Consider the following 23,088-nt stretch of genomic DNA (forward strand, 5'->3'; position numbering starts at 1 on the left):
TCCTCCCTGCCACCTCTCCAGGGCTTTCTATACAGGGCCTTGGGCTTCACCTTAGGCATGGGCCTGGAGGCTGACAGGGTGGAGGTGCTCTTGCTGGAGCTGCTGTACAAGACGGACTACAGCAACGACTTTGACCGGGAGGTGAGGCGACTTTGACCGGGAGGTGAGGAGACTCTCCGCCCTTCTTATCTGCAACCTTCTGTGATCTGGGGGGCATTTGGGTCTATGCACGCATGCGTGTACTTACTTAACTATCTCTACGCCCGGTGCCCTCACCCGGGCTGGCCTTCCCTGCAGGGTGTCATCCTGTGCTTTGGCCTGTGTGCCCGGGGCCAGGTAAAGACGGTGCTCAATGTGCTTCACGACTTTGAGGAGAGGATCCAGGAATCAGAGCAGTCCTGGCAGATCGGTGCCTGGAGGGTAAGGCTCCTCCTCACTTTAAGGCTTGGTCTCAGGCCTTGAGGGCAGTGCTCCCGGGGAAGAAGCAAAGATCTTGTGGGGCACATCTGGAGTAGGCTGCTTGAGTCATTCATGGCTGGGGCCACACCTGTGGGAGGTGGAGCCACTGAGAGGGTCATGCAGCTTCCCCAAGATACCTGCAGAGCAATCCCAACGGGCGGTTCTGTTGTGAGGTCCAGCCTGCCGCTTGACTGGCCGTCCTTTAGCTCAAGGCAGCCAAAGACACAAGGCTGAGCCCCACAACTACCAACTAGGGGGTTAAATTACCCATCCCCCTGCTGTCCCTTCTTTATGGCAAGTTGAACTTCAGAAGGAACACTTAACACAAGAATTGAATGAACTTGTCATTGTCACAGGGGTGATTTTAACTGCTCTTAACAGTGTTTATCTAATGCTTAGCCAGCCCCCAGGATGGGATGGTTCCTGCTCAGCCGCCTAAGTGCAGCTAGTCTCTGCTTAGGGACATCCATGCCAGCCTCCTCTCACAGCCAATGGGTGGTCCTGGCATGTGTCCCAGGACTGAAGCTCCCCAGGGTGGGTAAATCCTGGTCAGCCTGGTTTGACCATTCTTGCCCAGTGCCTGGTGTGAAATTTGTGCCCAATAAACCGCTAGTGTATAAGTGCTGGAGGAAATCAATGAGTGCGTTAGCACCCAAAGAACAGTCCGTGGAAGCCCCTGTATCGACTCAACAGCTTCTTCGATCGGAGACTGTCCCCTACACAGCCAGTGCAGCGCCTGCTCCCTCCTGGTGTCCAGCTGAGCACTCCCTGCCCCCTGGTGGTCCGTCTCTTTTTATTTTTCCCCCTTTTTCATGTATGTGTGACATGAATATGGACAGATGCATGTCTGTACATGTAGAGGTGTTGTGCCCAGAGTGCCGCAGAGACCACCAAGAGACTGATCTAATTGCAAAAGCAAAGAGTCTTTTTTATTTACAAGTTTAAACCCGGGTCTGTCCATCTATCTGATGCAGCAGCTGAGCAGGAGAGACCCCGAGTAGCAATCAAGCAGGGTTTTATAATGGTTAGGGTAGGGGACCTGGGAGAATTCAAACTCTATATAGTTACAGGCTCAGGATTGGTGCTTACTTCAGGTTAGAGATGTTTGGTTTGAACTGATTGGAGAGTTGCAGCTGCAAGGAAATGGCCATCTCCCTCTAGCAGTTTATGTCATTGAGATCTATTTTCTCTGACAACTAGACATCCATTTCTTATCTGCAGGAAACTTGGTCCCTCTAACAGTTATGGTGTATAATCTATCATGTCCTTTAGGTTATGGCAGGAAATGTCTGGAACTCGTTTTTTTTATGTGGCTCTTGATTGCCTGGGTCTAGGGGCAGCACATCCTCTGGTGGGTTTCCCAGGGCCTGCTGCCCCAAGTCTGACCCTTCTCTAAGATGGCTGCAACTCTGTCATCCTCTCAGAGGCATATGTGTGGGGGTGTGCATATGAAGGTACACATGTGTGTGCATGCATGTGGAGACCTTATCTCGATCCTCATCCACTTTTCTGTTTATTCATGGAAACAGGATCTCTCAGTCAAAGCCATAGCTGGCTGATATGGCTAACCTTACCAGCCAGCTTGCTCTGGGGAATCCCCTGTTCCTGCCTGAGGCTAGAATTACAACCGGGCTGTCACACCGACCCAGCATTTACGTGCATTCTGGGACTCTAAACCCCAGTCTTCCCACTTGGGTGACCAGCGTTATGGCCGGAGCCAGGGCCCCAGGCCCGTACTCTCTTTCACTCCTACGCAGAAAGACCACCCCTGGAGGCGCGAGACTGTGAAGAGCGCCCTGATGGTGATGTACAGCTGCGTCTCCTCCTACTGCCATCCCCAAATGCTCCTCACCCACGTGGACAGCCCCATCACTGCCAAGATCATCCACCACTTCTCCAGCAGCTGCCAGGTAGCCCACATACACGGCTGGGCTCCTCCTTAGACTGCTGTGGTGGAGAGTCAGCCTGCGTCGTGTGTGGGACACTACTCTCGGGAGACATCTGGGGGGTCCTACTTGGTCATCCTCTGGGGAATACCCGAGTGCTGCAGGTGACCATGGCTCCCCAGAAGTACAAAGTGAGCCCCAATTCTTCCCATACGCTCCTACTCTCTCACCCTCACCTCTGGCCTGCTCATGTTCATGTAGGAGAAAAGTGGGCTGTCTTCAAAAAGACACAAAAACATGGGGTAATTTCTTGGAATGGTGATGTGGGTGAAAGAGGAGGAATTTATTTTTCAAAGTTGTGGTAAAATGCATGGAGTGGGAGGTGGGGGGATGACTCAGTCGTTGAAAGTGCTTGCCACCCAAGCATGATGGCCCGAGTTCAAATCCCCAGCACCCATGTGAAAACCAATCATGGGGGCAAAGATCTGTAATCTTAGTGCTGAGGGCGTGGAGCTAGGCCCACCCATCCTGTCTGCCCGGATTGAGACCTCCAAAAAGTAAAATAGAGAGTGATTGAGGAAGATACTCAACACTGACCTCCAGCTTCCACATGCACAAACACATACGTACACATACATACACACATATGCATGCACAAACACATACACATGTACCACGTCTTCACGTGCACACGGACATGAACCATGAAAAGATACACAGAACATACAAATAACCACTGTGGCCATTTTCAATACCCAGTTCACTGTGGTTGAAGAACGGACAGGTGAGGGGGCTGTCACTCAGAGCACCCCTGATGTGGAGCCTTCTTCAGAGAAGGGGAAGGATTCAGGAGATAGGGGGTGGCTCAGGGCTCTTGTGAGTCCTTCACAAACAGACTCTCCCTCACACTCTTCCTCTGGACATAGGACATCAGCCTCAAAATGGCCTTCATGAAGAGTGTTGTGCAGGTCACCAATGCCATCAAAGGCATCAAGGACCTGGAGGACTTCCATTTTACCCACAAGTCTGCTCTTACTAGCCTCATTACTGTGAGTGGGAGAGGGCTCCCCACTGGGTGGCCTGGGATCTAGCTCTGATTGTGCCCTGGTTTGGGGGGATGTCTGTGAAATATCTCTCGGGGATGTCGAGCCTTCCTGCCCCACTCTTGATTTGATCTGCAGGACTGTAGCCTCTGAGAACAACTGGTATGTCATAGAGGGTTTCACAGTCACAAAAGAGTGTGAGAACCAGGGCAGGAACCTCACCTGACTGGTGCCCAATGGTGCCCAGAAGAGGCCAGCTCAGGGACCAGCAGACAGAGGCCCAGTCGGGAAGGGTGGGAGTGAGGTCACGACCTCAGTGCATTTCCACTGGAAGAGACTCAGCAGACAGAGCCATTTAGAACTAGAACTCAGAATGTCATTTGCACAGAACTTCAGTGAAATTTTAGAAAGGGTCAACTGTCTACAGGATGATGGAAGCCATGGTCAACCCACCAGTGACCTGCAAACATCCCACTCTCTCATAGCTGACAAAAGATGGGGTCTTGGAAGACCACTGTACTGCACCAGTCTTTGGGAAAGGGAGATGCAAGAGGAACAGAGAAATGGGTGTTCACTGACTCCCAGTCACTTTACAAAAGCCTGGCCCACAATGTTAAAAAAGCATCAAGCCTTGCATAGGACAAGGGAGCTTAGGCCTGGGAGAGTGCCTTGTGGGGCCAAGGACACGTCAAGTCATTGGTGGCCCTGGGGGAGAAGCCTAGGATTCTGTGTGCCCTCCTCCCTGCCCTGCGTCTTGCTGTCAAATGAGCCTTAAAGAATGTGGGCATGGGGAGTCTAGAGCTCGTTATAAAGGCCCAGGCCCTCCTAATCCTGGCACCAGATCATGTCACTGCCCTTTGTGCCCTTACTCAACTTCTGGGTGACCAACTGTTCACAACCCTTCTTGTGCTGGACAGGCGATCATCAAGGCAGAACCACCTGACCTCTTGGCTTCTCCAGTGAGGTCAATGGCCATGGATGCTCTCTCCCAACTGAGGTGAGCTGGGGGTGGGGCTGGCCTGAGCTGCTACTGCCTTCCGATGACAGGACAAAGTCTGTGGCCGCCCCTCAGTGCTACTTCAAGCCTTCCACCTCCTCTTCCCCCCTCAATGGCAGTGATGTTAGGCAGTAGCTGCCTGAGACAATGGCCTAGTCTAGTAGTAGGGTCCATCCCTCTCCAGACTCCTCAGAAGTCTTTCAAGTTGGGTGCCTCTCCTGGGATAAGGAGGTGACTGGCAGGTGTGTGCTATTCTTAGCAGAGCTACTGAGGGCAGATTTTGAAGAAGTTCCACTCCCTCCAGGGGAGCACTGATGGTTATACTCTAGGTGAGGCCTGGAAGGACTCGGAGAAAAAGATAAATGCTACAGACAGAATTATGGGTAAGAGCTGATAGAAGAACGTGCTTGTAGGTGACGACCACCCTCTCTAATTCTGAAGAAGGGTTTGCTGTGAAAATGTAATTAGGCTTCTACACAGTAGGGGCTTATCGAAAAGGCTGCCATTTGACTTTTGACTTGAGCTTAAGCAGGATGACTAGATTTGTGTGGGAGTTCGACTCCCACAGTGAGGGGTGAACAGGCAGGAGGAGTTTTTTAAGGCAGGATGTCTCAGCTCTAGGGCACAATGGAAGCCCCCAGGGAGCTGTTGGTAGAACTGATGCACTCATCTTGTCCCAGCCCTAGAGTGTAAGGAGCCCTAGAGCCTGGACGTGGTCCTTGGGAGTTCTTAAAAAGATGTCAAGATGATTCCAATGAGCAGACAGGATCGTGAACTGGAACTTGTGGCATGGCTGGAAAGAGAATGAGCCAGCAATGGACTGGCTACCACCCTGAAGGGCTTACTGGGGCTGGGATGCACCACGGGCTTTGATCCAGTAGGTTCTCTCCACCTGGAGTCCTGGCTTACACTGATGATCAGCTCCAAGCTTTTGCTCCTGCTGCTGCTCCAGTCATGATACTGAAAACCCTAGACCAGCACCAGGCTGGAAGGGCCCATGCTGAGGTTCTGATGTGCGAGGAAGGAGATTCTTAGAGTAGGCAACAGGAAATGAAAGAGTGAGCCTTGGGCCCTCAGATTCTGCTTCCATCACAGATATAGTACTGAATGCTGGTGGTCAGGAGAACAGGGTTCCTCATCAGGGAAGCATGCCCGAGTGCCCAGCCAAGGTGCTGTGTCCTTCCCTCACTCTGGGACACTCTCCCTTGCCCAGAGAAGGAAGTGAATTTAGCTCCTAGTGAGCACTCCCGCTGCCAATACTTCTTTCCTTAGCACACTGAAGCCTTTCTACTCTTCAGAGGAAAGCATTGAGCTGATGGACATCAGCATACACACTGTGATTTCTCTCCAACCCCCAGGGGAAGACAACGAGTCTGTTAAGGTAGGTTCCTCAAGGAGGCCTCCTCGTTTTTCTGGGTCAGAATCTAGAAGTTTACATTGGTGCAGGCAGGCTCCACTCTCCCAAACCACCTGCCACACAGCAATTTGGAGCAGCTCTATTAGTAAGCATGAGCTAACGCTAGCTGCTGTAAGAGGTAAACCCTGAAACCTCAGTGGTTTTTTAAGTTTACTTCTCGTCTACGCCAAGACCAGTGATCCATGGGGTGTGTATGCATGAGGATGCATCCTGCAGCTATCAGGGACTCAGTCTGATAGAGGCCCCAGTATCTTCAGCAAATGATTTCAAAGGTCTCTGGATATGAGGGATGTGAGCACATGCAGAAGATTCATGCACCATTTTGCCTTCTTCCCATGAGCAACAATGCATTCCCATAGTCCCACTTAATGCATCTCATCTCCCAATCCAGGCACAGAGACACCTGCAGAGTACTGCTAAGTACTATATGTGCCTTTCATGGTTGCACAATGCTCTCTCTCTCTCTCTCTCTCTCTCTCTCTCTCTCTCTCTCTCTTCTTTCTCTTAGACCCTTTTTGCAAATGCCCTGAGTTCCCTGAAGAAGCTGATGGAAGGCCTCATGCAGAGGCAGCTGGACCCTAGGGGACTGCAGGAGACTGTGCACGTGAGTTACCTTGCAGAGGGGTGCAGAGCCTGAGGCGGCCATCACCCTTCCTGGAGAGTGACCTGAGAGCCAGACTGTGGGGAGTGGCTGGTGGTTGTCTGCTTTCATTGCTTCAGGCTTGTGGCAGGACAGGATATCATGCCAGAAGGGCAAGGCAGAAGTCTGTCCATCTCATGGCCGGAAAGTGACAGAAAGGGAGGACAGGACTCCAATATCCCCTGCAAGGGAACATCCCAGTTGACCTCACTTCCTTCACTAAGCCCCATTTCCTAACGATGCCATCACTCCCTACAGTACCACAGGCTGGTGGCTAGGCTTTTAACACATAGCCTTGTTTGTGTGTATGTGTGTGTGTGTGTTGGGGGGGGGCAGCATTTCATATATAAGCCCTAACAGCAATGTTCATTGCACTGAAAAAACAAACAACAAACAAACAACCTTTGACACTAGAATGCACCATCAACAACACCTGAGCTGAGGGTTTATGTTTGAGGTACCTGTTTGGAGCCAAGCCAAGCAACTTTCAAATCCTATTCTTGTGACTGGAGACTCCCCACTCTGGCCACAGCCTCAACTCCCTTCATGGTGGAGTCTGAGAAGAAGGTGTCTAGAACCATGGAAGTCAAATTCTGAGTGGGAGGGACCATGAGGTGAAAGCTGGCCAGGGTGGAGTTGGCTGGCCCTGGGAGGTTAACACTGCTTCTATGTACTGGGCTCTATACACAGCTCCTGGAGAAGTGGATCTTGTCAGAGAAAGAATGGGAACGGGAGAGAGCCATGACCCTCCATCTCCATCTCATGCAGATCTACGTTCAAAGTATTGGTGTCTGTGTGAGTCCTGGTACACCCGTCCCACTGCCCGCCACTCTGAAGCATCCACAGAAAAGTTTCTCATTCTCTTCAGAGGAGGAAACATCTCTCAGATCAAGCTCTGTCTCAGGAGTCCCTTGGGAAGAGACCTGGGCTTTGGGATGGGTGAAGTGGGAGAGGATGGGATCATAGCTTGGCATGGATCCAGGTTTTGTGGTACCCAAGGCTCATGCAGTTGTAGTTGGATGTTTTTGGTTTGGTTTGGTTTGGTTTTACTCTTTTTACTCTTTGGGAGCCTGCCACCGAGCTCCCAAATAAATACACAGGGACTTATTCTTACTTAATATTCACCCGGCCTTAGCTTGGCCAACTTTTAGCTTAAATTATCCTATCTACCTTTTGCCTCTGGGCTTTACGCTTTCCCTATTTCTATATCTCTTTTCTTTCTTTCTTATTCCATGGATGGCTGTGTGGCTGTGTGGCTGTGTGGCTGTGTGGCTGTGTGGCTGTGTGGCTGTGTGGCTGTGTGGCTGTGTGGCTATGTGGCTGGGTGGCTGTATGCTGGTCCCTGGCATCCTCTTGCCTTCTCCTTTATTTGCTCTCCTCTTCTCTTCTCTCTGCTTGGCAGCCCCAACTATCCCTCTCCTGCCTAGCTATTGGCTGTTCAGCTCTTTATTAGACCAATGAGGTGTTTGAACAAATATCGCCAACACTGGAAGCCCAAGACAAGGTGGTATTTTATTGATTAATGGGCATCCACAGAGTAAGGTCTCTCTTATACCTGTGTTGGCTCTGAGCTGGGGAGGGAGGCTTGGCCAAATAGAAGATCTGAGGCCCACTCTACAGGATGTCCAATGTCTTGGGGCACACAATATGTCACCTAGATTCTACCATCAAGAATTCTCCGAAAAGAGGAGGTGGCATTGTTAGCTCAACTTTACAGGCAGGGAACATAAGGGGCTGCTGAAGCCCCTGCCCAGGACACTTATTTAGTGAATGGGTTTCATGTTGGAGCCTGGAGTTCAGTTATAGGAATATGGCAGGTGTCTGGAAGTCCAGAGTAGTACAGAACAGAGCTGACTAGGGGTGAGTCCTGAGCCAAGATCTCTCTGGTATTAGTTGATTGACCTCCAAGAGCCCAGCTATGGGACTGAGGAGATGTGAACAGAAATGGAAGGCACACAGTGGCCAGGGCTCACACACTCTAGTTGCCCTGTATGCTGTTCCTGGGCAGCCCCGGCTGGGCGTTCGAGTGTGGAGCTCTGAGCCCTGATGTCTCTTGTCTCTCAGATTCCCCTGAAGCTGGGGCAGTTTGGCATACTGGTTGGACTCATTGCTCCATGCACCTGTGATGTCCATAGAAGAACCCGCTTGGCCTCAACTAGTGTCCTGTCCAGCCTGCTAGATCTTCATGGTAGGGAGGAGACAGGACATGTGGGGGACACAGTGGGTGAAGGCTAGTCTTAGGGTACTGGTGCAGGCCTGCCACATAAGGAAGTACAGCCCATGTGCAGACAGGCAAGAAGACAAGCATGTGGCCAACATAACAGAGGGGAGAGAGTTCATGGTCATAGAAGCTTCTAGAAGAAGAGGCTCATTGGATGATGTTGAGTCACCGAGGGCACAGTGTTGGACTTATCCAGATTGCAGATGCCAAGGGAGCAGCAGAACTAGATAGAACTGAGCTGGAGGGACAGTGGATACATGAGCTGTGTGTGGAAGTGATATGTGCAGAAGTCGATCATGTAGAAGGAACAGTGGATGGAGGCTAGAAGGGAAGGGATATGCAGACGTTGGAGGGCAGCTCAGGCTACTCACTCTCTCCTGCTGATCATGCCTGATATATTCCCAACAGTAAGCCAGACTTGCTCCTTATGGGGCACTTCCAAGGAGCAGGAACTGGAGAAATGTAAGGAGGACCTCCAGGACACGGACATGGACAAGATTTCCCGTGCTTCCTCCAGAATCGCCAAGGTGACACTGGGCTGTGCTCGGGGTGCCTCAGTTCCCTCTGCTGGCTGTAAAGCCAATATTGTCACCCTGGGGGTCACTTCTCTGCAGCCTTTGGTACACCTGATACATCTGTATTGAAATGGCTTGTAGTGGCTGGGACATTCAGGGTCAATATCTGATATTCCCTGACTGACTCCTCCAAGTCCCTAGTGAGTATGGAGAGGGCTGTGGGAAAGGTCCAGACTGCACACTGACAGTATTATCGTCATGCTATTTTACTGCTGTGAAGAGACACCATGACTCTTATAAAAGAAAATATTTAATTGGGAGCTTGCTTACAGTTTCAGAGGCTTAGTCCATTATCATCATGGTGGGGAGCATGGTGGCAGGCAGGCGTGGTGCTGGAGAAGTAGCTGAGAGCTAAATCCTGATCCACAAGAAGAAAAAGAGACTGGAGCTGGCATGGGCTTTTGAAACTTCAAAGCCCATCCCCAATGACACACTTCCTCCAACAAGGCCACACCTCCTAATCCATCTAATCCTATTAAAGAGTTCCACTCCCTGGTGACTAAGAATTCAAATATATGCCAGGCAGTGGTGGCGCACGCCTTTATCCTCGGCACTCAGGAGGCAGAGGCAGGAGTTGAGGCCAGCCTGGTCTACAGAGTGAGTTCCAGAACAGGTTCCAAAAGCTACACAGAGAAACCCTATCTCAAAACAAAACAACAAACAAACAAAAACAAAAACAGAATTCAAATCTATGAGCCTATGGAGGCCATTCATATTCAAACCACCACACTGGCATTAGTTCCTGGGCTGCTAATGGCACACTCATGAGTAGGAGTGAGCAGAACCATGAAAACGGGTGTTGAGTGTCCAAGGAATGGGACATAAAGTCGTTTCTGTCTAGTGGGGAAGAGCAGTCTTCCTGGTACCAATGAGAGTTTGTAGAGCAGCAGGATGAGACCAGAGAGTGTCTGCAAGCCAGTGCTGTGAAGATGGGAATGTCCTGTATGAGATACAGGCAGAGTGAGAGGCAGTGATGAGGAGCGGGAGAGGCTGGGTACACTTTGGAAGCCGTGGAAAACTGGCTAGACCTGGGTCAGTTGGCCTTCCAGGACAGGGGAGTGGAGGGAGCCCGGAATTCTGCCTTGCTCTGCTCCTAGGTGGTCTGCCCGGAGTTTAACTGCGACGAAGTGGTCTCTCTCATCCAGAAGCTCTGTGAGAACATCGGGGCCATGGACCTGCAGCATGACAGGGCTGCTGTCACCTGGATAGGCATCTTCCTGCAGATGCGGGTCAAGGAGCTGGAGGACAAGGTAGCCAAGCCCAGCAGGGCTGCTTGGGGTTGGAGCTGGGGCTGAGCAGTGTGCACAGTGTGGGCTGTGGAAGTGTGACTGTCTCTGTTTCCACCCAAACCAGGGGTGCTAAGGAGGATAAAGGAGAGTCCTAGAATGTTGAATTGTTACTGGTCAGTGAGTAGATGAGGGACCACAGGTGCCAGGCTCTTGCCAGCGGGGCACACAACTGCCCCAACCGAAGACACAATGAAAATGTAGGAGGAAGAGACTCAGGGCGGCTGGAGGAGGCTTTGGGGGTTTAACTCACCCATCACGCTCCTCAAAAGAGGGGTGTCCTACAGGGGCCCCGAACCAGTTTCATTTCTGTTGCTGTGACCAAACACAACTTAGGGAAGACGCGGGGTGAACTGGGCTACAGTTCCAGGTTACAGCCTGTCACCGACGTCACCGAGGGGCGGTCAGACAGCTAGTGACAGTACAGCCACAGTCAAGGGCAGAAAGCAACTCACGCATCCTCGCTTGCTTTCTTCACCCTTATATAGCTCAGGGCACAGCCTAGGAAAGCCACTGCCCATAGTGGGCTGCCTCTTCCTGCCTCAGTTAACAATTAAAACACCCCCCCCCCACACACACACACACAGACCTGCCCACAGGCCAGCCTGATCTAGATAATTCCTTATTAAGATTCTCTTCCCAGGTAATACTAAGTTGGGCTGACAATTAAAAATAACCAGCACCAGTCCCAAATACCCCCATCCCCTAGAAGATGTCTATCCCCTCCTCAGGTGGCCGAGATCCTGGGTGCCATCCTGGTCCACCTTCCAGTGGTGGACCACCCAGAGGTAAGGCGGCACCTCATTGAAGGTATCCTCCTGCTGGCGCACTACCACCAGGAGACGGTCCTCACATCGCTCCTGAGGCAGCCATTGCCCATGGAGAGGTGAGTGCCATGGGAAGTGGATGTGGCCGGGAGGCCTAAGTTCTGGGCCAGTGCCTAGCACCCAAGGCCAGGCAAGGCCCTGTACCCATGTCTCATGTGGGAAGCACCTGCCTCTGCCGAGCCACTGACCCAGATCCCAGACTTATCACTTCATCAGGCTGAGCTTGAATCTATATCTCACAGCTCCTCTCAGGTCCTGGTTGTCCCTTCTGGGACAACATCCAAAGAGCCCAGGGCATTCTCTCATGACAGGCCTTCCCTGTGGGGAACAGAGGCACGGACAAAAAAGGCATGTCTCCTCAGGTCTGTACCTCTGAGCCTCTTAGCCTCTATTTCGGCCTGTCTCTGTGCCTTTCAGCATGTGTTCCAAGAGGGCAAGTGACTTACCTAAGTTTCCAAGGGACAGCAGTCCCCTCTTGCTCATTTCCCTGTATGTGGGTACATATGTCACGTGTGTGCAGATACCCACAGAGGTCAGAAGAGAGTGTCAGATTCCCTGGAGTTCCAGGAGGTTGTGAGCTGCCCAGTGTGGGCGCCGTGGACTGAACTCGGGTCCTCTGTATTCCAGTACCAGCTCTTAAGTGCTTGAACCATCTCTCCCCTGCCAGCTTCCCTTTCTCCCACTTCATCTTTACTAACACTGGCGATTCCAGGGTACAGGCAAGGGTCACGCCAAATACAGGAAGTAAGTGTGCCAAGGTACCAGAATCACTTAGGACAGGGACGGGGGCGGGAGGGATGGGGACGGGGACAGGGGGGCGCAGCTGAGTTGGTGTTGATCAGTGAGATGAGGTCAACTTGAGTAGAGAACGTTTCCCGACAGGCCTCAGATCCACAGCCAAAGGGGCTGATGTGTGTGGTGCCCCTGGGGTGCAGGGCGTCCTAAAGGAGGCCTGCAGGGTGAGAGGGGGGCCAGGGGCTGTTCCTGTGTGGTGACTTTCTGAAGGTGGCAGTTACAGGATCAGAGCTGGGTGGGCAGGGCACATCTGTCAGCTGATATACAGGCTTTCTTGGTGGTAACGCCACGTGCTAGCTGCCACATCCTCCAAATCTGTGTTGGTTAGCTATCGCTGCTGAGCCACCGTGGTGCAGAAACTTTTGAAGAGTGCAGCAGTACAGGTTCCATGGACCAGGAGTCTGGAAGTGCTTTAGCTGCTCCCTTCATTCAGGGTCACATCGGACTGCCACTAAGCTGACATCTGGCTGGGTGTCAGATCCTAAAGTCTTGCCAGGGGCATGTGGTATTGGTAGAATTCAGATGGGGGCTGTAAGACCTTGTTTCAGACACCTCTGTGGCTCTTGTATTTGGTGTTAAGGAGCAGTGTGCACCCACCTCTGCATCAGCTTCCTATGGCTGGTGTTGAGCTGCATCTCTTCCCTACCCTGAATTCCCTGGCCCGGGTTCAAATACACAGTTTACTCGTCTCCTTGTCTGTTTACTTGCTAGACTCGTTTGTTTTAGCTCTTTAGGCTTTTCCAGATTCCTAGGTCTCTGTACTGCTCTGTACTCAGCATGCTAAGTCTCAACCGAGAGGCACGCTCCTTCCCAGCAGGAAGATGGGCTTCGCCTTGTGGTCAAGGAGGCTATTTGCTTTCTAATTGAATATCACTTTGTCCTTTTTTATTTGTTTTGATTTGAGACGTGTAGTCCAGGCTGGCTTTAAACTCCTTGTGCGGCTGGAGCTGGTCTGGAACACCTGATCCTCCTGCCTCTGCCTCCCAAGTGTGGGATTACAGGCTTGTACCGCAATGTGTATCTCAAGAAGTCCATTTTCAAAGGTGGTTTGGCAGGCCGCTTGCCCTCTGGAGTCTTAGTCTCCCCTTCTGTGGCCTATGGAGAGGGAAAATATCTTCCTGGAATATCAGCCCAGAGCATTTAACTGGTACCTCTGTGTGAAGATTCATTCCCTCTTCCACTACATCTGTCTCTTGTGACTGTTCTCCTACCCAAATTCCTTGAAAATATTTTGGGTGAATTATCTGATTTAAAAAAAAAAATCCCTGCAAACTGTAGCTTGAGTTTTCCTGCCTTGCCCACAGTCAGGACAAATCTTTGTCACCCGCCAGTCCCACAGCCGCTCAGACCCAACCAAGTAAACACAGAGACTTATATTGCATACAAACTGTATGGCCGTGGCAGGCTTCTTGCTAACTGTTCTTATAGCTTAAATTAATCCATTTCCATAAATCTATACCTTGCCACGTGGCTGGTGGCTTACCAGCGTCTTCACATGCTGCTGGTCATGGCTGCGGCTGGCAGTGTCTCTCTGCCTCAGCCTTCCGCTTCCCAGAATTCTCCTCTCTCCTTGTCCCACCTACTTCCTGCCTGGCCACTGGCCAATCAGTGTTTTATTTATTGACCAATCAGAGCAATTTGACATACAGACCATCCCACAGCAGCAAACAGCCTGCTGCTTCTTTCGGCTTTGGAGACATCATTGGCAGTTCTCAGGAAGTCACCAAATGGAAGGCCTGGTGAAGCCAGGGGGCTGTGAATTTCTCACTGATACACTAGAGAAAGTGGGGGACCTGGCCTGATTATATAATCTTTAGTGCCTCTGGTGACCTCCTGGAATTCAACTCTTTGCACAGGGGTCACCAAGAGGTGGCCAACCTGCCAGTGCAGGCTGCCAGGAGCTCACCATCCTTCTTCCTTCTTTGGTTAGCCACCTGACGGAGGTGTGGCTGGCTGTGGCAGAGAACATGCCCTTCGCAAGGACCATGCTCCGTGGCTTGCTGGGCCGGCTGCAGTCAAGGTTTACCGCCAGGATAAATGCCACCTCCAAAGCCGACATCTGGCGCCTGGCCGCTGTGGACCCTCTGATGGTGCGTGCAGAGGCAGGTGCTGGGCTTCCCAGGGAAGTCAGGGTAGAAGTGACCAGCCCTTCTTCTTCTCCCGGCAGACGCTGTGCACTGTCCGGCTTCTCATGGAAAAGATGGACCAGGATGACAAATTCCCAGACCTGTTCCCTGACCTGCTGTACATCTTCCTGCTGCAGCTTGGCAGCAGCCATGGACCAGAGGCAGCCTCCCCGGTCCTGAAGACCTGGAGGCTGGTCCATACGGGGCCCCTGCCCCAAGAGATGACCCTACAGAGGTGCTCGGGGGCAGATGGGCAGGAGGGAGGGACACCGTGCAAGGCAGCAGGCTTGGGCTGGAGCTGCCCCTCCAGCTTTTCCTTAGACGCAAGTGGACTCCACAAGTCCTTCCGGGAGTGGGCGGAAGTGATTTCACTCACAACCTTTCCCCGTGTGTGTCCAGTATGGTGTAGGCTTCCAAGTGTGGAGACGCTGTCTCCTGTGACCATTCCCCTTAGTCCTCCTCAGCAGCCTTATCCTGGCTCATCTCTCTCCAGGGTCACGATTAAATCCATGCAGCTTTTGGTCAAGAGAATCGACAGAGAGCCCCTGGAGCAGGCCTTGGAGGAGCAGTCTGTGTGGTCCCTGCTGGAGAATGGAGGCACCTTCCTAGAGGGAGTGAGCCTGATGGCCAGGTGGGGCCAGGTCTCACAGGGGTGCCAGGGCTCTGCAGAGGCTTAGCCCTGCGAACGGCACAGCTAGATGTCTTATTTCTGGGATCCCTTGCACACTGATAGATGTCCTGGACTCTGGAGTGGCAGGGGGCCAGGAAGTGAGAGGCCAGAGGAGGTCTCTGAGCATTCTGGTCTGACCATCACAACCCTGAGTATTTAACTGGTACCCTGGCCCCTCCCATCAACTACCTGGGGAACAAGGAAAGGCCCAGAGATGCTGAGAGGCCTGTCTCAGTCCCCCTTCAAGCTGACTTCAGACTCCGGAGTAGAGGGCAGGAGCACAGATGATAGGCCTCCTTGTGCTATCCTTCTTTCCTCCTCAGGCTGTGCATGCAGAACGCGGAGAGCTACATGCAGAGGCTGGCAGAGCTGGTGCTCACGGGCATGGGCTCCGAAGTCCTGAGCTGCTGCATCAGCAGCACGGCCATCTGTGTGGAAGTGAGGCATCCAACCCTGGGAGGGAGGGGTGCGAGTGGGTAGTGGCTACTTGTCTACAGGCTTCCTAGGATCGCACATTATTGCTGTGAAGAGACACCATGACCACGGCAACTCTTATAAAGGAAAACATTTCACTGGAGTGGTGGCTTACAGTTTGAGGTTCAGTCCATTATCACCATGGCGGAGAGCATGGCAGCAGCATGCAGGCAGACGTGGTGCTGGAGGAGTAGCTGGGGGTCCTACATCTTGCAGGCAACAGAAAGTCAACTCCAGACACTGGGCAGTATCCTGAGCACAGGAAACTTCAAAGTCCACCTCCATAGTGTCACACTTCCTCCAACAAGGTCACACCCACTCCAACAAAGCCACGTCTCCTAATAGTGCCACTCCCTATGGGGTTATGAGGGCCAATTACAGTCAGACTAGCACACACATGCCCAGAGCAGGCACCTGGTCTTTGAGGACCTGAGCTTAGGGGACAGATCTTGCTTTGTGTGAGTGTTCTCTCCTTCACTACACCTGACCTCACTTTTCATACAAGGCCTGACATTGTGGGCAAGCAGAGACCGAGACATAGCCCGGGTCCCCAGGGAACCAAACAAAAGGAACTCCTCAGCTTGGGCTGGGAGGTTTATTCCTGGACACCTCTAGGAGGTGCTCACCTTGCACAGGAAAACAGCGAAGGCGTCATGGCCACCAGGGCTTGGTTACTCTATCGTGTGGTTAGAGCATCCATGGAGTCTTGGAGGAGCTAGCCAGGGAACCTTTGAGAGAATGTCATTGCATCATGTCCAGTTGCCGTAAGGACCAAACAGTAGCCCAGGGCAGCAGACAGCAAACCTTCTGTGAGGAGCCTCATAGTTAGGAAGTATTTCTGACTCGGAGGTCATGGGGGACTCGGTTATTGATGGGGAGAGTGCCACAGAAAGTATGTATGGCTGTGTTCCAGTAAAACCCTCCCGATGGACACAGCCACTTAAACTAAACACAATTTCCAAGTATCATGATCCATGGTGATGTTTCCCACCACTTACACATGTGAGAATGAACCCCTGACTTTGCTCTGTGCCCAAACATCGAGCTTTCTCAGGCTCACAGATTCCTTCCATATTTGTGTCTCTGTAAACCATCCAAAATCATTATGAGAAAAGAGTACAGCTTGAAGTGGCTGGAAGCTGGGCTAAGGGTCAGGCACTGGTGTGTGTGTGGTGGGGGGGCAGACACGGGAGTGGGGGGGAGTCCAAGGGCCTGGTGAGAAGTTTGGACTTTGCCCTGCAGGGTGTGGTCATAGTCACCGCTCTGTCTGGCATTTCCTGGGAGCTCCTCAAGAGGTTTAGAGGAACAGAAGAGCTGTGTGAGCTTGGGGGACCTCAAGGCACTGGACATGGCAATGGTTACTAGGCTCTGCCCCAGAAGCCACCAACTTGATGTTTAGTTTGCTTCGGGTGTCTTTAAAACACACTCATGAAGCTGGGGCACCTGTCTCCGAATATAAAATGTTTACTGTGTAACATGAGGGCCCGAGTTCAGATCCCCAGCACCCCCAGACAAGCTGAGTGTGTGGCTGTGTCTGTAACCCCAGAGCTGGTGGGGGAAGGGGTGGAGACAGGCACATCCTAGGGATTTACTGGTCAGAGATCCAGGTTCGGGGAGGCCCTGAGGGCCAGGAGAGGAGGCACATGCCTTTAATCCCAGCATCAGAGGCAGGACTAGCTCTATGTGTTTGAGGCTGACCTGGTCTACATAGTGAAACCCTGTCTCAAAACAAAAAGTAAGGTAGGAAGCAATAGATGACACTAACTTTAGCCTCTGGCCTCCGCAGGTGTGCATGCCTGCATTGTAGTGTGTGCTTGCACAAACACACACTTAAAAAATACTCAGGTGCTCTTGAGCATGTGCATACACACACACAATTAAAAATACTCAGGTGCTCTTGAGTATGCGCGTACACATGCATCCCACAGGTCCCCCACGGGCCGGAGAGTCTTGATACTTGCCCAGTAGAGATTCTGTCAACAGTCCTTAACTGATGCTTCTTGTACACTTTGTTCAGACACTGGTGGGTGAGGCTTTTACACGCAGATGACAGCTGCCCTGTCATCTTACTGAAGAAATGAATTATAATGTGTGTATGTCTCTACACCAGGTAGCACTTACTTGTCATTTCCCGCATGGTTCCTTATTGAATGCTACCACAAGCCCAAGGCAGCTGTACCACCCCCTTTTCTGGACAAGAAGTCAGAGGCATTTGGTCCCCTCACTCCTGCTCAGAGTGGCCAGTCTGTGTGTTGCCCTGACGTCTCTGCCTTATCACTGAGTGGTGGGTAACTGTGGGTAACTGCAACACTCCCTTTCCTAGTTTATGAGTGACCCGGTTCTGCACCAGGAGAAGCTGCTGAGGCCGGTGGTGCTGATGCTGGCGAAGGGCACAGGGCAAGACAAAGATGAGACTTTGCAGGTGCTCTCTCTGCGTGCCCTGGGCAACATGGCTCTCGGTGCTCCCCGGAAGGTACCAAACGGGCCCTGGCTTAGGTCCCAGGGGCTTGAGGGCTTTGTGGGCACACATCTACAGAAAGTGTGGGGGACAGCTGAGTGATTTGAATACCTCCAGGTGAAGCAGTATCGCAAACTCCTGCTGGAGAAGTGCCTGGGCTCCCTTCGGGGACAGGTGAGCGGCATCGTGATGGCTGAAGGCATGGAGGCCCTGACCAAGATTCTGACTGAGCTCCGAGAGGGGGACATAGGATCTTCATTTGAACCCATCTCTGAACAGTGCAGGGCATTCTTCGACAACGTGAGTCCAGAGAAGAACTTCCTTCCATAGCTGTGTGTTCTGTTGCTTTAAGACAATACCCGAGACTGGATGATGTATAAAGTATGGTGATTTATGTAGCTTGTGGTTCTGGAGTCTGCGATATCCAAGAGCATGTGCTTGCTTTCGGGGAGGCCTTCTGCTGCACTGTATGGTGAGATGGAGTGAGTGTGCTAGCTTGGATCCTTTCTTTCTTATTACAAGCCACCCCCAGAATCTAATGCTGATTACCTCCAAAGGTCCCCACCTCTGAATACCATCTATGTATGATTTGGGGAACCAAGCTTCCAACATATGGACTCTAGGTTGGGGCACATTCAAGTCACAGCACTCTGTTTGCTCAAATCATGAAGAAAAGATGTGCCTTGGGGCAGAATGAGCTGGTCCTCCAGAGTGTAGTAATGTTTCCTGGCTGATTGGGATCCTGTAGCAATCACGTCTTATGCTAAGAGCCAGAGAATCAGTACCTTAGAATCCGAAGGCTCAAGCATTCCACCCTGCAAGGAGGGAAGAGTACCCACTAACCCCTTGCCGCTCACAATCTCTCCCTGGGCACCCGTGGAGACTGGGGCTGGGCAGGCACCAGGGGTGTTGCAAATTCCACACAAACCCTTACACAGGCCTTTGGGATGGACCCCCAAGCTAGAGGCACACTCAGTCTCTTGAGTGCTGCATGAGCCCTGAGGAAGGAGGGACTGTCCTGATGAAAGGTTCCAGAAACCTCTGTGGAAACCAAGGCATTAGAATGGTCCATGGAGGAAGGCTGGGGGGATTGCCTGGCTTCCAGATGCCAGCTCACTTGTACCTCTTGGTATCAGGAGAGCAAGCTGATACGTTTGAAGGCCTTCATCCTCTTCGGGAAGCTGGCGAAGGTGGTTGGGATTTCCAAGAAGCATTTCTTCAAAGGGGAGGTGAAGAGAGGCTGGGTCTCCCTCATGCTGCATTGCCAGGACCCTTGCCCCAGTGTTGCCCAGGTAACACACACCATTGTCTGTGTCCTACGCTCTGGGGCTGCAGCACCCAAGGGAACAGGTGCCTTGGTTCTGCTGGCTCAGTGAGCTACCGGATTTTCTCCTCTCACTCCGTCTGCCCCGTCCCTTATGCATGCTGGGACAGGAATCACCCCAGTGATGCCAAAGGGAGCTTGAGAGAGCCAGCTCCGTGAGTAGGCATGCCATGGCTCCTATTGCTCTAGTCTCCGCCCACAGCTAGTGTCTGTCTCCTTTCCTTCTAGAATATTAGACCTGGACTTGGTCCCATTTAAAACTTGTCTTAAATCCCCCCTCACATGTCCCTGTGGGCATGCCCATGTTAGGACTGCTAGGAGTTGAGAAGAGGGCCCAGCTTGGTCTGTCACATCTCTGGCGGTGAGAGGAATGGGGTGGGAGAAGGTAGAGTAGGAGACCTGCCCATCCGTGTTCCTGGCTCCATCTCCTGCAGGGCCGCTAGAAGGGCAAAGGCGTTGGCTGAAGGGGTATGTGAGGGGCACCTGTCCCCCAAGGGCTTATTACGAATGCATGAGTGAGCTCCCTGGAGCCTTTAGCCTGGCTCGTTTGCCCTGGAGGCCTTTCTGGGGCTGCCCTCCAGGTGAGATGCCACCCAGCGCCCTGCGTGTTGATGTCTCTCCTGCTGTCTTGTGCCCTGCGTCCCTTCAGGCATGTTCGGCCACCATGTTTCAGTGTGTGCATTTCTGGGGCTGGAAGTCCCTGGAGAGCTCCTTTGGTCACAGCAATGACAGCATCAATGACCAGATGACAGTTTTTCAGACAAACATGTGCTCCGTCCTGGTGAGGAGGCCAAGGGGGGACAAAGTTGGGCTTATGACCCCATGTTTGCCTTTTACCATGAAACGCCCAATGGGACAATGCAAGGGTACCCACGTTGACTTTTCTAATTGCCACAACCAGAGAATAAAGAGACAAAAGTTAATTTTGATGGTAGAATTTTTTAGCCCCAAGGAACTAGATTATGATCATTTTGATATGTGATCAAGGTAAAAATTGTTATGTGGTTTTTTGGTTTTGGTTTTTGTACAATCTTCCAAGTCCAGGGAGGTCCCTGATACTGCTATCAGCCATGCTCTCATGCTCAAGGGCCATGTGTGGCCAGTGGCTAGTGATTCGGACAGCACAGGTTCAGAAACACATTCAATGGGCTCCACAGAGTCAGCTAATGAAACCAAACATGCTGATTGGTCAGACTGCTCTCTGTGAGCAGCTGGTCCCCGTCTCACCCTCCACAGCCATGTGGCACTTGTTTTTGCAGGCCCAGAAAAAGCCTGCTATTCTCTGTGGCTTCCTGTTGGAAACAACGATCTTCATGAAAAGTAACTCGTCAAGGATCAGAATCGCTGCCTGTGCCTTGGCAGGTGAGTGGACGGATAGCTATGCTCCAACTCAGGGTGAGTCTTGAAGCCACTCAGTCAACCCCAGGCCTGGATGGGGAGCCAGGTGCCTGGGATGAGAGCTCAGGTCTACCTTACAGCCTGCTAGCTCAGTGGGTTTCATGCTTGCTTGGTCTGGAATAGGGGTGCCCACTACCAACTTCAGCCTGACAGAATCCTTGACTGGTGTCTTCATAGGTCAACCTGCACCTCTTGCACGGAGGGAGGCAGAACTGCGTGCCTGCTGACCTCTCCCTGGTGTAAGGAGGGCCTCTGCATCTGTCATTTCAGGAATTATCATGAAGCAGCTGTCTGCCCATTATCTGAAGAAGATGGACCTTGTGGGGCTTCGGAATTGTTAAGTAGTGCATCCTCGGTGGTAGAAACCTATGACTGACACTTTGAGACCACGCTGGGGGAGGGCTGGTGACGCTTGGCTGTGGTCTGCTTGGGGAAGGGGGAGTAGCTGGACCTTGGAGGACTGCATGTAGGGAGAGATTTCCAGGAAGACCATTTGGTAGGTGGAGTCCATGCCAGCCCATTCTCAGAAACTTGAGCTGCCTCTGCCCCAAGCCCACAGCCAAGGTCTGTCCCTCCCTGGTGGTGGTGTGAGTCCTCACAGGTCTGTGTGGGAGCACTCACTCAGCTCCACTGCCCACTTTGGATCCACACCACGAGGTTCCCAGGGGGTTCCTCGCTGGCGTCAGCCTACCTCAGTGTGCAGTGTGCAGTTCATGTGGTCCTGACCAGAAGGCTTGTTCTTTTCTATTCCCACTCAGCTCTCCAGGACCTACAGCTAGATTCTGACGCTGGGGTCAGGAGGGCGGCCTTGGAGACCCTCAAAGTCCTGAACAGCTGCACTCAGCACTGGCTCTTGGCTTCACCCAGAGGACTGCCCTGAGTGGCCCCGGTGTGAGATATGACCTGTCAGTGGCACATCTGCCCAGAGCAAGGCAAATCAGTTTTCATTTGTAGAAAAAAAACTTGTAAAAGAATGAGTATCCATCCCTCTTCTCCCATTGAAATATACCTCCATTGCTCTCTGGAGTGCAGGTCCTGGCTATATACGGATACCGCATCCCAGAGCCAACCAAGGGGCAACAGACAGCTTCCACCCCAAAGGGCCTCTCCATCCTCGGCTGGCCTTTGTGGGTGTGGTCACGCAGTGCTCTCCCACATGTGATGATGTGCACCCACAGTGAGGTGCCAGGCAGCGAGGGGAAGTGACACTACTGTCCAGCTTGCCCCCAGGGACCTCATTCCTAAAGCAAAAGGCAGATGCATCCATGTCATAGATGACACCCTGGGGAGCTTCCCCTGGGAAGCAGTGTTCAAAGCTTACCCTCAGCCTTCCCTGGGACCTGAGGTTTTCAAGGACTGTTTGGGCCGCTGGAACAGCAGCCCAGCGGGGCCTGGAAGAGAGTCTGGCGGGGAAGGAAAAGGGTAATGAGCCCCATGTCTAGAAAGGGGGAAGGGGAGGGGGAGGGAGCACGGGCAGACTTTCTCAGCCTTGGGCTGCTAACAGAATGGTCTAGGCTGAAGCCAGGGTAAGCCGGGTGGCAGCACACAGAGCTTCCCCGCCAGGGAGACACTCACCCAGTCCGGAGCAACTGGCTTGCTGAGACCTCTCACCAAGGGTGACTTCTGCAGCTCTTTTGGCTCCCATTGAGTAAACAGTAGAGTGCTGGTATCAATAACGCTAGAGCCACTTGCGCCCTGGCTCAAGATGTGTTATGTAACATATCCACACATCTGTGCCTCGGCCTCCTCTCCCACCTGTGTGGAGCACGTATAGGCCAAGCGGTGATTAGCAGAGCTGAGGACAATGGCCCATTTCTGATGTGGATTTTCTTTTTAAAAGTAATAGAATTCAGAAAAGAGCAAAAGGTTTAAGCTTTCCAGCTACTGTAAAATGTAATTATGCATAATACCAGAAAACTAACAAATCAGAGGGGGCAGTTATTGTGATTATTATAACACTAGACGGGTTCATGTGACCCAGAGTAAACCCAATTCCAACAGAGGTGACTAGAACAGTGAGTGCAGTGAGAGCCCCCTGGGAAGTCAGGGTACCCAGGGCAGCATGCTCAACCTCAAGTCAGCGAGCAGACTGGGGTGTGGGTCTGCCAGTGCTCATCAAGCAAGCATGAAGCTTGGGTTCCATCCTTGGCACCTCCAAACAAAACAAACAACCCCCCACCCCCCCAACCAACCCACCAGCCAACCACACTGTCTGCTGCACCAGCAGAGCACACCAATGGGCAGGGGGTGGTGGCTGTCACACTGCTGGGCTGGAGAGCCATTACAAAGGCTACTTGGAAGCTGAAGGCAGACTGCCGTGTCCAGGGTCTGTAAGCAGCCTTGAAGTGTGTGCCACAAACAGGGTTATACACATGCAAGGACTGATCACAGCCCCTGTGCACAGCCCTCCAGACATCCAGGGCAGTGGAACAAGCTACCTGGACATACAGCACCAGTCAGTTTCATATTACTAACAATACAAAATACTTGGG

The 23,088-nt window shown here is 52.2% G+C and overlaps 1 protein-coding gene across 7 annotated transcripts in view; it reads left to right on the forward strand.

Moving 5' to 3' along the window:
- Positions 1-21,622, forward strand: part of Mroh2a (maestro heat like repeat family member 2A) — a 39,161-nt gene extending 17,539 nt beyond the window's left edge. Inside the window, exons 20-42 of one of the 7 annotated variants that reach the window (XM_076549548.1) lie at positions 22-141; positions 298-420; positions 2,217-2,369; positions 3,272-3,394; positions 4,306-4,385; positions 5,658-5,766; positions 6,311-6,406; positions 7,133-7,237; positions 8,507-8,630; positions 9,072-9,190; positions 10,336-10,488; positions 11,256-11,410; positions 14,077-14,236; positions 14,314-14,507; positions 14,766-14,903; positions 15,266-15,380; positions 17,740-17,889; positions 17,992-18,174; positions 19,011-19,103; positions 19,848-19,979; positions 20,458-20,560; positions 20,867-20,932; positions 21,355-21,622. In XM_076549548.1, the coding sequence (XP_076405663.1) occupies positions 22-141; positions 298-420; positions 2,217-2,369; positions 3,272-3,394; positions 4,306-4,385; positions 5,658-5,766; positions 6,311-6,406; positions 7,133-7,237; positions 8,507-8,630; positions 9,072-9,190; positions 10,336-10,488; positions 11,256-11,410; positions 14,077-14,236; positions 14,314-14,507; positions 14,766-14,903; positions 15,266-15,380; positions 17,740-17,889; positions 17,992-18,174; positions 19,011-19,103; positions 19,848-19,979; positions 20,458-20,560; positions 20,867-20,932; positions 21,355-21,476 (2,916 nt within the window). In that variant the 3' untranslated portion in view covers positions 21,477-21,622. Of the gene's footprint in view, positions 1-21; positions 142-297; positions 421-2,216; positions 2,370-3,271; positions 3,395-4,305; positions 4,386-5,657; positions 5,767-6,310; positions 6,407-7,132; positions 7,238-8,506; positions 8,631-9,071; positions 9,191-10,335; positions 10,489-11,255; positions 11,411-14,076; positions 14,237-14,313; positions 14,508-14,765; positions 14,904-15,265; positions 15,381-17,739; positions 17,890-17,991; positions 18,175-19,010; positions 19,167-19,847; positions 19,980-20,457; positions 20,561-20,866; positions 20,933-21,354 lie in introns of all 7 variants that reach the window. The other 6 variants (XM_076549545.1, XM_076549549.1, XM_076549546.1 and 3 more) reach the window with 6 other exon arrangements.
- The last annotated feature ends 1,466 nt before the right edge of the window (positions 21,623-23,088 follow it).

The sequence above is a fragment of the Peromyscus maniculatus genome, chromosome 13, assembly GCF_049852395.1.
Source record: "Peromyscus maniculatus bairdii isolate BWxNUB_F1_BW_parent chromosome 13, HU_Pman_BW_mat_3.1, whole genome shotgun sequence".
In the NCBI taxonomy this organism is placed as follows: Eukaryota; Metazoa; Chordata; class Mammalia; order Rodentia; family Cricetidae; genus Peromyscus; species Peromyscus maniculatus.